Source organism: Pseudopipra pipra, chromosome W, assembly GCF_036250125.1.
Source record: "Pseudopipra pipra isolate bDixPip1 chromosome W, bDixPip1.hap1, whole genome shotgun sequence".
Classification (NCBI taxonomy): Eukaryota; Metazoa; Chordata; class Aves; order Passeriformes; family Pipridae; genus Pseudopipra; species Pseudopipra pipra.
Genome location: NC_087580.1, coordinates 9,275,752 through 9,290,852, shown reverse-complemented (window position 1 = coordinate 9,290,852; position 15,101 = coordinate 9,275,752). Strand labels below are relative to the sequence as shown.

The 15,101-nt window shown below is 55.9% G+C and overlaps 2 protein-coding genes across 3 annotated transcripts in view; one reads left to right on the top strand and one right to left on the bottom strand.

Moving 5' to 3' along the window:
* Positions 1-6,135, bottom strand: part of LOC135404839 (POTE ankyrin domain family member B-like) — a 199,655-nt gene extending 193,520 nt beyond the window's left edge. The window contains exons 1-3 of the mRNA XM_064639571.1: positions 6,064-6,135; positions 5,511-5,595; positions 2,883-2,958 (exon numbers count right to left, since the gene is read on the bottom strand). Coding sequence (XP_064495641.1) covers positions 2,883-2,958; positions 5,511-5,595; positions 6,064-6,135 — 233 coding nt within the window. The remainder of the gene's footprint in view (positions 1-2,882; positions 2,959-5,510; positions 5,596-6,063) is intronic.
* On the top strand, positions 6,117-14,584 carry LOC135406059 (estradiol 17-beta-dehydrogenase 8-like). Of its 2 annotated transcripts, none has more exons than XM_064640611.1 (9): positions 6,117-6,185; positions 6,620-6,819; positions 7,894-8,010; positions 8,549-8,647; positions 9,388-9,473; positions 10,037-10,121; positions 10,544-10,586; positions 10,657-10,731; positions 14,494-14,584. In XM_064640611.1, exons 1-9 carry the CDS (start codon positions 6,134-6,136, stop codon positions 14,511-14,513), a joined length of 777 nt encoding a protein of 258 aa, XP_064496681.1. In that variant the 5' UTR covers positions 6,117-6,133; the 3' UTR covers positions 14,514-14,584. The 2 variants fall into 2 exon arrangements, with proteins under 2 accessions (XP_064496681.1, XP_064496680.1); XM_064640610.1 differs by lacking the exon at positions 14,494-14,584 and adding an exon at positions 12,593-13,027.
* The last annotated feature ends 517 nt before the right edge of the window (positions 14,585-15,101 follow it).

Sequence of the window (15,101 nt, the reverse complement as noted above, 5' to 3'; positions counted from 1 at the left end):
CAACCGGGATTGGAATTGCGCCAGAGAACAGGGAAGTATCAAACTGATTCCTTTGTTTGAAGGGGACTTTTTGGGCACAGGATTATTGTTTAGTTGGTTTTGGGTTCTTTTGCTGGTTTTGCCAAGACACATATATCCTTTAATAAAGGGTTGTTATCTCTTCCTTTATTCCATACTTCCTCGATTGGAGCCTCTTAATTTGGATTTACAATTGCTGAGAGAGAGGAGTTTGGTCTACTTCCTAACTCATCCTCCTTAGCAAAACATTCCAGTCTCTTTACACTCAGACAGGAGGGCAGTGGAGTGGTTTCAACAGGCCCCTGGCATCTGGCCAGGGTCAAACCACGACACAAGGGGAACCAGGGGGATGTGGAGACCCCGCCACGGGGAAGTAGAAGGCTCGGACAAAGTTTTAAAAAGCAAAGCCTTGCCAGAGAGTCTGGAGGTGCAGGAAGGACTCCCAGGCTTTCTGAACTCCTTCCCAGGGAAGGGTTTGGGTGTGGCTGAATCCTCTCTTAGCCCTGGACTGTGTTTAAATTTAAAGGAATTACAGAGCTCTTAAATAATTTTGCCATGCAGGTTTTAATGATGGCAAAACAAGAATATTTATATAAAATGAATAATGTACTTTATACGAATGATCAGACAAAAACCTTAATCAGAACTATTTACTGCACAACAGAAACACTGAAACAATATAAACACTAAAAGACTATTAGTAGAGTCTAATACAGCGTAAAGCAGTACAGGGCACTGGAACAAAGCATTTATTGAAGCAGTTCTATTAAAGCTGGAAAACAGAAATAATTATTAAGTAGAGATCTGATGTAACTCACCCAGACCAATGCTTGTGGGGAGATCTCTTTCTCTCAGCCTCGAGGAGTGACCTTGGAGGGCATCCCCAGCCAAGGGAGGAATCTCCACACACCCCCCAGGGAGGATTTTGTCAGAAAGAACCCGACTGCATGAGAGGGGACTGGACTTTTTATAGGATAAAGTGATTGAGTGCCAGGCCCGCCTTTCCAGGCCAGCTCTCAGCTTATCTGTCAACTCAGACTTCAACCAGCAGGGTGTCTGTTCAACGTTGGACCAACCAGGATGGTTTGAGCAGAGTTAACACCAAGACAACAGCCTGGCTCCAGCAGTTGATCTTGTGTGACAGCTTGATTATGAGCTTGACTGGACCTTGGGTCTGGCCAGGCTGGGACTATCCTGCCACAGTCCACCAGCCAGGGGTCTTCCCAACGTGGGTCACTGGGACTGTGGGTCACCAAGCCTGTTCCCAAGGTGGGTCACTGGGAATGTGGGTCACCAAGCCTGTTCCCAAGGTGGGTCACTGGGAATGTGGGTCACCAAGCCTGTTCCCAAGGTGGGTCACCGGGAATGTGGGTCACCAAGCCTGTTCCAAGGTGTGTCCTCCGACAGGTGATGGAGTTGGAGCAGCAGATGAAGCTCTTCCCGCAGTCGGGGCACTCACAGGGCTTCCCTTACTGGTGGGTCCGTTGGTGTGTGGTCAAGGCAGAGCTCTGCCTGAAGCTCTTCCCACACTCCCCACACTTGTAGGGCCCCTCCCCTGTATGGATGCGCTGGTGGATGATGAGGGTGAAGTTGTGTTTGAAGCCCTTCCCACAGTCTGTGCAGCGGAAGGGCCTCTCATCCGTGTGAACGTGCTGGTGGGTGACAAGTTGAGAATTGTATGTGAAGCTTTTCTTGCATTCCCCACATTTGTAGGGTCGGGGCCCCCGTTCCCCAGTGTGGATCTGCTGGTGGCGGATCAGGCGGGAGCTGACACTGAAACCCTTCCCGCATTCCAAGCACCTGTAGGGCCGTTCCCCCGTGTGCACCCGGCGGTGGGTGAGGAGGTGGGAGCTATAGAGGAAGGTCTTCCCACATTCCTCACACTGATAGGGCCGTTCCCCCGTGTGGACACGCTGGTGGGCAACAAGCTTGGAGTTGCTGTTGAAGCTCTTCCCACATTCCAAGCACATGAAGGGCTTCTCCCTGCTGGGAGGCTGCTCAGGGACCACCAGCTCAGAGCTGTGGCTCAAGCTGCGGCTGCTTTCCCAGCACAGGCTGGGTCTTTCCTCCTCAGAGCACCCTGGGCTGGCTTTGGAGCCCCTCCTCCGGGGGGATCTCCAGGCCTTTTCCTCCCCGCTGCCTTCCTGCGCCGTGGAGCCCTTCAAAACGGCCTCTCCCACCAGGGTCTGCCGGGGGGATTTGTCCTCCGTGCCCTCCGTCCTCAGCTCGGGGCCTGGGGCAGGAAGGAAGGACAGGGAGGGGATTTGCCTCCGGCCCAGAGGGAAGGGGAGGAGAAGGAAGACAGAGAGGAAGGAGGGAAGAGAAGGAAAAAGGACAGGAAGGAATAAGAAGGGAAAGAACAAGAAGAAAAAGCAACAAGGAGAGGAAGCAAGAAGAAGGAAAGAAGAAGAAGGCCCAGAACTGGACACAGCACTCGAGGTGTGGCCTCACCAGTGCCGAGTACAGGGAAAGAACCACTGCCCTGGTCCTGCTGGCCACGCTGGTCCTGAGAGAAGGAAGGAGCAAGGAGACAAGGAATGATGAATAGGAAGGAGAAGACGGAACAAAGAAAAAGAAGAAAGGAGAGAAAGGAAGGAGAAGGAAGAAGGAGAGAAAGGAAAATACACGAGGAAGGAGAGGGAGGAACAAGGAGAAGGAAGAAGGAAGAAAAAGGAACAAGGAGTGGAAGGAAGAAGCTCAGGGAGGGGATTTGCCTCCGGCCCAGAGGGAAGGCCAAGGACATCCCCCCAAATCCGGCCCCGGCAGGACGGCGGCGGCAGCAGGGTTGTCCTGCAGCCGGGGGCGATGCTGGGCTGGGAGATACAGGACAAGACAGGGCAAAGGGGCACTGACTTCCTCCTCACCTGCCCAGGGGGCCCATGGCATCTTCCTCTTCCTCACAGCCTCCTTCATCTGGCCAAGCTTTGGGAAGGAGAAATCCTGATGGGGGGGAAAAACAAGGGCTGAGCGCGTTGGGTTGGGGGTTCCTCTCGCCCAAGTCCATCTTTAGAAGTCACCAGGCACCTTGAGTCCATAAAAACCTCCTAAACATCAAGTTTCAAAAAAAAAACCCCAGAACTCCAAGGTTCAGACGAAAAAATCCCTTCCAGGAGTTCCCCCTCTCAGGTCTCTTCACTTTGGGGTTCTAGGGGTCCCCCCTCTTTCAGCTGCTGGGGGTCCCACGTGTATTGGGGGTCCCCCCTCTCCAGGGTCCCGCCCTCTCTGGGCTGCTGAGGGTCCCAGGAATCCCAGGGGTCTTCCCACTTTGGTATTCTGAGGTACCCCCTTCTCTGGGTTGCTGGAGGTCCTGCAGTTCCCCCTCTCCAGGGTCCCCCTGCTTAGAGATGAGGGGGGGTTGGGAAGCCCCAGGGGTCCTTTCTCCCCTGACTCTTTGCTTTGGGGTGCTGGGGCTCTCAGGAGTCCCACCTCTCTGGGGTCTCCCCCTCTCCACGCTGCTGTGGGTCCCAAAAATCCCAGGGGTCCCTTTCTCCGGGCTCCCCTTTCTCTGGGGTCCCCCTGGCTGGGCTCATGGGGGTCCCAGCACTCCCCCTTCTCCGGGCTCCCCACTTCAGTGTCCCAGGACTCCCAAGGGTACCCCCTCTCCAGGCCCCCATTTCAGGGTTCCTGCACTCCCAACCCTCCCCTCTCTGCAGGTTCCCCCCTCCCTCCAGGCTGACGGGGGTCCCGCGGTGCCGGGATCGCCCCTCTCCGCTCTCCCCACTCCGGGGGTCTCAGCAGCCCCCACCGCCTCTTCCTCCTCCTCTTCCTGCTCCTCCAGGCCTGGGGCCCCCCTGCCTGGCCAGTCCCAGTTTTCCAGATCCCACACCCTTCTTTCTTTGACTCCAGGACCCCTCTGTTCCCACTTTCCTCACCATCCCACCTCTCCCAGTCCCTCGATCTTCTTGTTTCCTTCACCCTGGGACCCCTGGCCCCCCATTCCGGGCCATCCCACCCCACCTCACCCCCAGGCCCCCTTTTCCTTGACCCCGAGACCCCCTGGAGCCCCTTCCCAGTTCTCACAGCTCTCCCCGTTTCTCCCTTTCCTTGACCCTGGGACCACCCTGACCCCCAAATCTCCCTGTCTCCCCACTTCCCCACTCCTGCCTTATCCTGCAGGGCAGTCCTAGATTGACCCAGCGACCCCCTGAACGCCTCATTCCTGGACATCAGATCCCCCCTGCACCCCCTTATCCAGACCACCACCACCTGCACCCACTTCCCCGGCTCCAGAACCCCCTGCACCCCCTTTCCCGGCCATCCCACCTCTCCCAGACTCCCTTTTCCTTTACCCTGGTACTCCTTGGACCCCCATTCCTGCCCATCAGGACCTCCCTGCACCTCCTCTCCACCACTGGGACTTTCACCCCCTTCCTCAGCTCCAGAACCCCCCTGCACCCCCTTTCCCAGCCATCCCACCTCTCCAAGTCCCCACACCCTCCCTTCTCCTTCACCCTGCCACCCCCTCCACCCCCACTCCTGCCTTTCCCACTCCCCAACCCCTCCTTTCCTCAACACCCGGCACCCCCTGAACTGCCCTTCCTGCACATCCCGGCTCTCCCCACCCACTGAACCCCCTTTCCCTCACACTGGAGGCCCCTGCACCCTCCTTTCCTGGACACAAGGACCCGAGAGACCCCCTGGGCCTCCTCTCCCAGTCTCTACATCCCCCCTTTTTCCTTCACTCTGGGACACCCCCAAAGCCCCATTCCTGGCTACAGGAACCCCCTGGCACCCCCTTATTCTGCACTAAGACCCCCCTGCAACCTCCTTTCCCGCCCAGCCCGCCTCTCCCAGCCCCCAGGCCCTGCTTTCCCTTCACGCTGCTACCCCCTGCACCCTCAGGCCTGCCTTTTCCACAACCCACAGGACCCTTTTCTTTGGAACACGGGGGGACCCCCTGAACCCCGTTTTATGGCCATTCTCCCGACCTCCAGGACCTCCCTTTCCCCCACACCGCCGACCCCTGGCCAGGGGATCTCCCTGGACCCCCCACCCCACCTCTCCAGAGCCCCGCACTCCCCTTTCCTCGGCCCTGGCATCCCCCAAAACCCCCTTCCCCAGCACTCTGCCCCCCGACAGCCCCAACACTCACCCCAAAAACACTCCCAGGCTTCCCCCTCTCCCATCTCCCCACTTTGGGGGGCGGGAATTGGGGAACTCCCGCCACTGTTGGGGACAATCAAAGAGTTCCCGACGCGTGGCCGGGGCCTTTGTTCGGCCTGCCGGGAATTCCCAACAAACATCCCGGCCCCCATCAGCCGCTGGGGCCCGGGGGTCCCTCCTCTCCAGGGATCGAGCTGTGGGGACACGAAGGGACCCCCACGGGAACCCCTTTGCCGCTCTCCCACCTCCCCTTCTTCCCCTCTCCCACCCTTTGCCCGTCGCCCCCCGCTGCTTTGGCAGTGACCCACCCCCTCTCTCGCTCACTTTGGGGCTCCCAGCCCCTCTTCTCCTTCCCCTCTGCCCCTTTGCCATCGGGGCCCCCAACTCACCTCGAGCTCCCGGCTCGGGGGATGGAGCGGGGGGAGGAGGAGCGGGCAGAGGCAAAGGAGGAGGAAGAGGAGGAGCATCGCCCCCCTGAGTGGGCGGGGAGGGGGAGCTCGGTGCGATGGGTTGGGGGTGTGCGGGGGGGTTTGGGGGGGATGTTTGGGGCTGAGCCGCAAATGGCCCTCGGGGGGACCTCGGGGGGTCCCCGGGAGGTGTTTGGTTTTGTTGGGGGGATCCCGGGGTGGGTTCCCGGCAGAGGCGGGAGGTGGGCGGGGGGATGCGGGGACCCCCCCGCGGTGGGGGTCGGTGTTGCGGGGTCAGGCCCCGCCGCCCCCATTGTCAGCCCGGTGCCGGCGGGGGGGGACGCGACGAGCCCCTTTTTTAGAGCCCCCGGAGCGGGGAGAGCAGAGAGGGGCGACAGCGGAGATGGGGGACCCCCGGCAGCCACGAGGAGATTCAGGTGTTTATGGGATTCAGTTGTTTATGGGAGGGGAAAAATCAGGGAAAAGGGGGAAAAAAACCCGGGGAAAGCCGAAATACTTCGGCTGGAGGACTGACCATAGAGTTGGTGTGGGCAGAGCGGCGCGGCGTGCGCGCCCCTGTCTCGGTGTTCACTTCCGGCGCCGCCATGTTGGGGAGGTCGGTGGGGCGACTGGCGGGGGTCGTGGCGCTGGTCACGGGTGGGTTTTGGGAGGGATTTGGGGGAGTTTTGGGGGTGAGAGGGAAGGGGAGACCACCAGGGGAGGAGTGGGGGGGAACTTAGGGCGGGGAGACCGCCGGGAGGGACGCTGGGAGGGGTTAAAGGTGACCCTGGTGATACTAGGAGGGTCACTGGTGATACTGGGATGGTCACAGACCCCTCTGGTGACACTGGAGGAGGTCACTGGTGACACTAGATCCCACTGGTGCCACTGGGAGGACACTGGGAGGGGTCACAGGCCCCACTGGTGACACTGGGGGGGTTATTGGTGACACTGGGAGGGGTCACTGGTTAAAGTGGTCCCCACTGGTGCCATCGGGCAGTCATTGGTCCTCCGGGTCGCCAGGGGGCGCCAGGGGCGGTTCCCATACCCCTCAATGACCCCGGTTATTCATTGGCCCTCCGAACCGCCAGGGGGCGCCAGCGGCATCGGCCGCGCCGTGAGCGGCCGCCTGGCCCGCGAGGGCGCGCGCGTGGCCGTGGCCGATCGCGACATGTCGGGGGCGGCGGCGACAGCGAAAGGGCTCCCCCGGAACTGCCCCCCCGACCACGGAACTTTCCAGGTGGATGTGGCCGATCCCAAAAGCGTCGCCGGGATGGTGAGGGGGGTGCAGGTAATGTCGCCGCCACCTCCCCCCCACCGGTGACATGTCGCGATAGTGTCACACCCTCCCCAGTGTCCCGCAGTGTCCCTGAGTGGCCCCCGGTATCCGCAGTGCCACCCTCAAAATTCCCGAATCCACCCAAAATCACTCCCAGAATTTACAAATTCCCACAAATTCCTTCCCATTCCCACAAAATTCCTGGGAAATCGCAGCCAAATTGCCCCAGATCGCAGTAAAAGCCCCCCCAAATCCACCCAAAATCGACCCAAATCCTCCCCAATTCACCCCAAATCACCCCCAGAATTCCCAAATCCCCACAAATCCACCCAACCCAGACCCAAATCCACCCCAAATCACCCCCAGAACTGACAAATTCCCCCAAAACTTGCAAATTCCCACAAACTCCCCCCAAATTCCATCTGATTCCCACCAAATTCCTGGAAAATCACAGCCAAACGACCTCAAATTGCAGGAAAACCTCCACAAATCCCTCCAAAATCGACCCAAATGCCCCCTAAATCTCCCCAGAATTCCCAAATCCCCAAAACTACACCCAAATCAGACCCAAATCCACCCCAAAATCACCCCCAAAATTCCCAAATGCCAGCAAATTCCCCAAAACTCACATATTTCCCCAAAATTCCATTGGATTCCCACCAAATTCCAGGGAAATCGCAACCAACTGGCCCCAAATCACAGGAAAAAAAACCCCAAATCTGCCCTAAATTGACCCAAATCCACCCCAGAATTCCCAAATCCACCCAAACCAGACCCAAATCCTCCCCAATTCACCCCCAGAATTTCCAAATCCACCCAACCCAGATCCAAATCCACCCCAAAATCACCCCCAAAACTCCCAAATCCCCTCAAATTTCCCCCAAATTTCCATCAAATTCCCACCAAATTCCTGCAAAATTGCAGCCAAATGGCCCCAAATTGCAGGAAAACCCCCCTCAAATCCGCCCCAAACTGACCCGAATCCACCCCAGGATTCCCAAATCCACCCAAATCCACCCAAAATGGACCCAAATCCTCCCCAATTCACCCCAAATGACCCCTCGATGTCCCCAAATGTCCCCCCAGGAGCACTTTGGGGGTCCCCCCCGTGTCCTGGTGTCCTGTGCCGGGATCACCCGCGACCGGATGTTCCTGGAGATGGGAGAGCGGGAATTCCGGGAAGTGCTGGGGGTGAACCTGGAGGTGAGAGGGGACACTGGGGACATTGGGGGGATTGGGGACATTGGGGACATTGGGGGGACATTGGGGACATTGGGGGGACATTGGGGACATTGGGGACATTGGGGGGACATTGGGGACATTGGGGGGGATTGGGGGGACATTGGGGACATTGGGAGGACATTGGGGGGACATTGGGGACATTGAGGGGACATTGGGGACATTGAGGGGACATTGGGGGGACATTGGGGACATTGAGGGGACATTGGGGACATTGGGGACATTGGGGGGACATTGGGGGGATTGGAGGGACATTGGGGACATTGGGGGGATTGGGGACATTGGGGGACATTGGGGACATTGGGGGACATTGGGGGGATTGGGGACATTGGGGGACATTGGGGGGACATTGGGGGACATTGGGGGGATTGGGGACATTGGGGGACATTGGGGGGACATTGGGGGGATTGGGGACATTGGGGGGATTGGGGGGATTGGGGGGACATTGGGGGGACATTGGGGGGGTTGTGCCCTCCCCGATGTCCCCCCGCTGCCCCCCCAGGGGACGTTCCTGGTGACACAGGAGGTGACAAAGGCCTTGGTGACATCGGGGGACCCCGAGGGGGCCTCCCTGGTCCTCGTGGGCAGCGTGGTGGCCAAGGTGGGACCCCCACTTGTCACTGTCCCTGTCACTTGTCACTGTCATTGTCACTTGTCACCATCAGTGTCCCCGAAATGGGGGTAAAAACCCCCAAAATGGGGATAAAACTCCTCGAAACCGCCAATTTTGGGGGAATTTGGGGACACTGAGGGGGGTTGGGGACATTGAGGGGGGTTGCAGGGGTGTCCCCTCCCCCTCTTTGTTGTTGTCATTGTCACTTGTCACCATCAGTGTCCCCAAAATGGGGATAAAAGCCCCAAAACTGGGGATAAAGCCCCCAGAAACACGATTTTTGGGGGGATTTGGGGACACTGGGAGGGGTTGGGGACAGCGGGGGGGGTCCCGGGGATGTCTCCTCCCCCCCTTTGTCACTGTCATTGTCACTTGTCGCAGTCAGTGTCCCCAAAATGGGAGATAAACCCTCAAAATTGGGGATAAAACCAACAAAAACAGGGATAAGACCCCCAAAACCACCAATTTTGGGGGGGATTTGGGGACATTGGAGGGGGTCCCAGGGGTGTCCCCTCCCCTTTGCCATTGTCACTTGTCACTGTCCCCTCCCCCCTGCCCAAAATTGGGGATAAACCCCCCAAAATGGGGATAAAACCCCTGAAAATGGGGATAAACTCCCCCCAAAACACGAGTTTTGGTTGGATTTGGGGACACTGGGGGGGGTTGGGGACACCGAGGGGGGTCCCAGGGGTGTCCCCTCCCCTTTGTCATTGTCCCCTCCCCCCCAGGTGGGGAATTTGGGCCAAACCAACTACGCGGCCTCCAAGGGGGGGGTGGAGGGGCTGACCCGGAGCGTGGCCAAGGAGGTGGCCAGGTGGGGACATTGGGGGACATTGGGGGACATTTGGGGACATTTGGGAGGGGACAAGGGAAAATGGGGGGGAAAGGGAGAAAATTGGGGGATTTGGGGGGAATTCGGGGGAAAAATGGGGGGAAAAAGGGAAGAAAGGGGGGAAATTTGGGGGGAAATGGGGGAAAGTTAGGGGATTGAGGGGAAATTTGGAGGATTTGGGGGGAAATTGGGGGGAAAATGGGGTATTGAGGGGAAACTGGGGGAAAAGGAGGGAGAAATGGGGGGAAATTGGGAAAATTTAAGGGGGAAATGGGGAAAAAGTTGGCAGGGAAATTGGGAGAATTTGTGAGGAAATTTGGGGCAAAAGGGGGAAGAAATGGGGAAAACTGGGGGGAAAATTGGGAAATGGAGAAAAAGGGGGGAAATTAGGGGAATTTGGGGGGAAATGGGGGAAAATTGGGGGGAAATCGGGGGAAAAGGGGATTGGGGGGGTTTGGTGACCCTGAGGGGGGGGTCAGTGACACCCTGGGGGCGTGACACGGGTTGGGGGGACCCCTCTGACCCCCCCAAATCCCCTTCCCAAGGTTTGGGATCCGCTGCAATTCCGTCCTGCCGGGATTTATCGTCACCCCCATGACGGACAAAGTGCCCCCAAAAGTGCTGGACAAGGTGACAGCGGGGGGGTGGCACCTCCTGGGGACACTGAGGGGACACTGGGGGGACAGTGGGGACATTGGGGACATTGGGGGGACATTGGGGACATTGGGGGACACTGGGGGACATTGGGAGGACATTGGGGACATTGGGGACATTGGGGGACACTGGGGGACATTGGGAGGACATTGGGGACATTGGGGACATTGGGAGGACATTGGGGACATTGGGGACATTGGGGACATTGGGGACACATTGGGGACATTGGGGGGACATTGGGGGGACATTGGGGACACATTGGGGACATTGGGGGACATTGGGGACATTGGGGACATTGGGGACACATTGGGGACATTGGGGGGGACATTGGGGGGACATTGGGGAGGTGACACCAGAGGTGACACTTCTGTGTGTCTGTGTGTGTGTGTCCCTCCCAGTTCGCAGGGATGGTGCCACTGGGACGACTGGGGGACCCTGAGGGTGAGTTGGGGACACTTTGGGGACACTTTGGGGACACTTGGAGGTGCCACCACCCCCCGGTGTCCCCCAGACGTGGCAGACGTGGTGGCTTTCCTGGCGTCGGGGGACAGCGGCTACGTCACCGGGGCCACCCTGGAGGTGACAGGTGGGGACCCCCCATGTCCCCAGTGTGTCCCCAGTGTGTCCCCAGTGTGTCCCCAATGTCCCCTCAATGTCCCCCCAATGAGGGGGAGGGGCAGACCTCAAAATTTGGGGGATAAAGGGGAGGGACCCCAAAATTTGGGGTGTTGAGGCTGGGAGCCCAAAAATGGGGGGAAGAAGAATGGGGGGGGCCCTAAAATTTGAGGAGATTGAGGGGCAGGACCCAAAAATTTGGGGGGGAGACCTCAAAATTTGAGGGGATAAAAGGGGGAGACCCCAAAATTTGGGGGGTTGGGATGGGGGGGAGGCCCTGAGTTTGGGGGGAGGGGACCCCAAAATTTGGGTGGGGGACAAAAGGGGGTCCCAAAAATTGGGGAGGGTCCCAAAACTGGGGAGGAGGGGCCTAAAGTAAGGGAGGGGCTCCCCCAAAATATGGGGGGGAACCCCAAAACTGGGGGGGTTGAGGGAGGGGGGTGGAAACCCCTCCAAAAAACCACCAGGAGCCATTGCCATGGAGATGTTTATTGGCCACGCCCACCGAGACCACGCCCACCCCTCCCCTCCCTTAGATTTCTAAAACAACAAAAATAAACATTTTGGACCCCAAATTTGGGGTTTTTTTGGGGTGGAGACCCCAAATTTTTGGGGTGAGGGGTTGGGAGGGGTCTCTTAAATTCGGGGGGGGGAGGTCAGATGTAGCCCTGCCCCCTCTTGACCCTACCCCCCTTAAAACCTCCTCTAAAACCACAAAAATAAACATTTTGGGCCTCAAATTTTGGAGTTTTTTGAGGCAAACCCCCCCAAAAGCTTTGGGAGGTGTCCCCAAAATTCGGGAGGGGTGGAGTTAAGAGAGGGCGGAGCCAAATCCTCCATCTTTTCTGCCTTAAACCTCCTCTAAAACGACAAAAATAAACCTTCTGGATGCCAAATTTTGGAGTTTTTAGAGGCAAAATCCCCCAGAATTACCCCTAATTAGCACATAATGCCCGGGGTTCATGTTAATAATTAATTAGCCCATAATAGCTGTGGGTAAATCATTAACCCCTAATTAATCCATAATATCCGTGGGTTCCCATCAATCTCTAATTAATCCATAATATCCATGGGTTCCCATCAATCCCAAATTATCCCAAATGGTCCCAAACAGTCCCAAATTATTCCAAATAGTCCCAAATGATCCCAAATGATCCCAAATGGTCCCCAAACTCAAATCCCATGTGGTTCCAAATCCCAAATAAACCCCAAATCCCAAGTAAACCCTAAATCACCAGTGATTCCCAATCTCATGTAGTTCCAAATCCCATATAAAAGCAAATCCCAGAAGTTCCCAAATCCCAAATAACCCTTAAATCCCCAATAATAGCAAATCCCATATATTCCCCAATCCCAAATAAACCCCTAAATCTTCAATAATTCCCAAATCCCAAATAAATCCCAAATCCTCAATAATTCCCAATCACATATATTCCCAAATCCCAAATAATAGCAAATCCCAGGTGTTCCCAAATCCCAAATAACCCCCAAATCCCCAGGAATTCCCAATCCCATATAATCCCAAATGCCAAATAAACCCCAAATAATAACAAATCCCATTGAGGTGGTTTGAAGCTGGCTTCCTGCCAAGTCTCCAAACCTCACCACAAGAGCTCCCCCCCAAAACCAAGGGAGAAGAGAGAAAAAACCAAGAGAACTAAAACGAGAGAGAGACAGCTGAAGCAATATATATATAAATATAAATATATTTACACTTATATTACACTTATATACAATTGAAATATATGTACAATTTCAAAAGGAAAGGGGAAAGGGAAGGGGAAGGAAAAAAAGGAACAAAAGCACAAAATATACACGATCACTATCCCAAGATCTAACAACTAAAAGAATTAGCAAAGGATATCCCACTGCTCTCCTTGGGACAACAGAAAGTGGCTCTGGAACGACCCCGGCACCCTCCGTCTGCCAAGGTGGGCAGGGCCTTACCAGGCCTCGCTCCCCAACCCGACAGACTCCACACAGGGAACGTGCACCTCCAAAGCTGGAAGGAAAGAGGGCAAAGGCCTCTCCTCCTTTCTTCTTATAGCCCAGCTTAGGTAAAAATGGTGGGGAATAGCGGGGAAATCTGGGCACTTCCTTGGTTACAGACTGGTCATGAAGGAAGGCCCAGACTAAACTACCAGAGACATCACATCCCCCTCTGTGACATCACATCCTCCTCTGTGACATCACATCCCCCTCTGTGACATCACATCCCCCTCTGTGACATCACATCCTCCTCTGTGACATCACATCCCCCTCTGTGACATCACATCCCCCTCTGTGACATCACATCCTCCCCATGACATCCCATCCCCCTCTGTGACATCACATCCCCCTCTGTGACATCACATCCTCCCCTGTGACATCACATCCCCCTATGTGACATCGCATCCTCCTCTGTGACATCACAGCTCCTCTATGATGTCACATTCATCATATGACATCACAACTCCCTTGCGACATCGCATCCTCCATGACATCACACCCTCCTCTGCGACATCACATCTCTCCTATGACATCACATCCATCCTGTGACATCAGACCTCTCCTGTGATCTCATATTGTCCCTGTGACGTCACGTCCTCCCCTGTGACATCACATCCTCCTCTGTGATGTCACATCCATCATATAACATCACATCTCTCCTATTACATCAGCTCTACTGTGACATCACAGCTCCCCTATGACATCACATCCTTCCTGTGACATCACATATCTCCTATGATGTCAGATCATTCCTGTGAGTCACAACTTTCCTGTGACATCACATCCTCCTCTGTGATGTCACATCCTCCCCATGACATCACATATTCTCTATGACGTCACATCCATCATATGACATCACATCTTTCCTGTGACATCACATCGTCCCTGTGACATCACATCCTCCCCTTTGACATCGCATCCTGCTCTTTGACAACACAGCTCCCCTGTGACATCACGTCTCCCCTATGACATCACATCTTCTCTGTGACATCACATCCTTCATGTGACATCACGTCTCCCCTATGACATCACATCTTCTCTGTGACATCACATCCTTCATGTGACATCACATCCACCCTTATGACATCACAGCTTCCAGGTGACATCACATCCTTTCTGTGACATCACATGTCCCTGTGATGTCATGTCCCCCACTGTGACATCACATCTCCTTGTGACAGCACATCCTCCTCTGTGACCTCCCATCTCTACTATGACATCACTTCCTTCCTATTGCATGACATCTTCTCTATGACATCACATCCTCCTCTGTGACATCACAACTTTCCTATGACATTACGTCTGTCAATGACATCACATCCTTCCTGTGACATCACATTCTTATCTCTGACATCACTCCTCCTCTGTGACATCACATCTCTCCTATGCCATCAGAGCTCCTCTATAATGTCGCTACCAACATATGACATCACATTTTTCCTGAGACATCACATCCTTCCTGTGAAATCACATCCTCCTCTCTGACATCACATGCAACAAAACAGCTCCTCTGTGGCATCACATCCTTTATGTGACATCACATCCTCCCCGTGATGTCAAGGGGATATGTGATGTCACAGGGGAGGACGTGATGTCAGAGGGACGATTTGATATCACAGCAGAGGTTTGATGTCACAGGATGGAGGTGATGTCCCAGAGGAGGATGTGGCTGCTCCATCTCAGTCACCTCAGAGGGGCCCTCACGGGTACCTTGTCCCTCTAAATTTTTCATGTTATCCCACAGAATTCCCGGAACAAGCCTGAGCTTGTGCCCCTCCCCCATCATGTCCAGTTTAGAGCCCTGGGACACTGTGGAACCTCATGGAACCAAGGGGCCACTGGGACACCACAGGGCTTCATGGAACCAAAGGGACCCTGGGACACTGTGGGGGCTCATGGAACCAAAGGGACCCTGGGACACTGTGGGGGCTCATGGAACCAAAGGGACCCTGGGACACTGTCAGGAGCCTCGTGGTGCCCAGGGCTGAGGAATCCCGTGGGTGCAGGTGGCTCAGGGAGCAGCTGCAGTTGGAGCTGTGGGATGAGCTCTGGGTGAGGGGCCTCAGCCCAAAGGCCATGAGCTGCTGACCCTGGAGCAGCCAAGGGAGAGGACACTTGGAGACAGGGCAGGAGCCCAGGGCTCAGCAGGAAGAGCAGTTTGTGTGCTTGGAGTGTGAGGAGATAAAACCCCAAGGAGTTTTTTGTTGGGGGTCCTTCCTTGAGGCACCAGCTCAGCATCTATCTGTGTTTCTTCACAAGAAATAAATTGTTTTACTGTTTTTAAGATATCAGAGACTCTGCCACGGGAAACCTGGGGTGGAAGCAGTGAGGAAACCTGGTCTGACTGGAGAG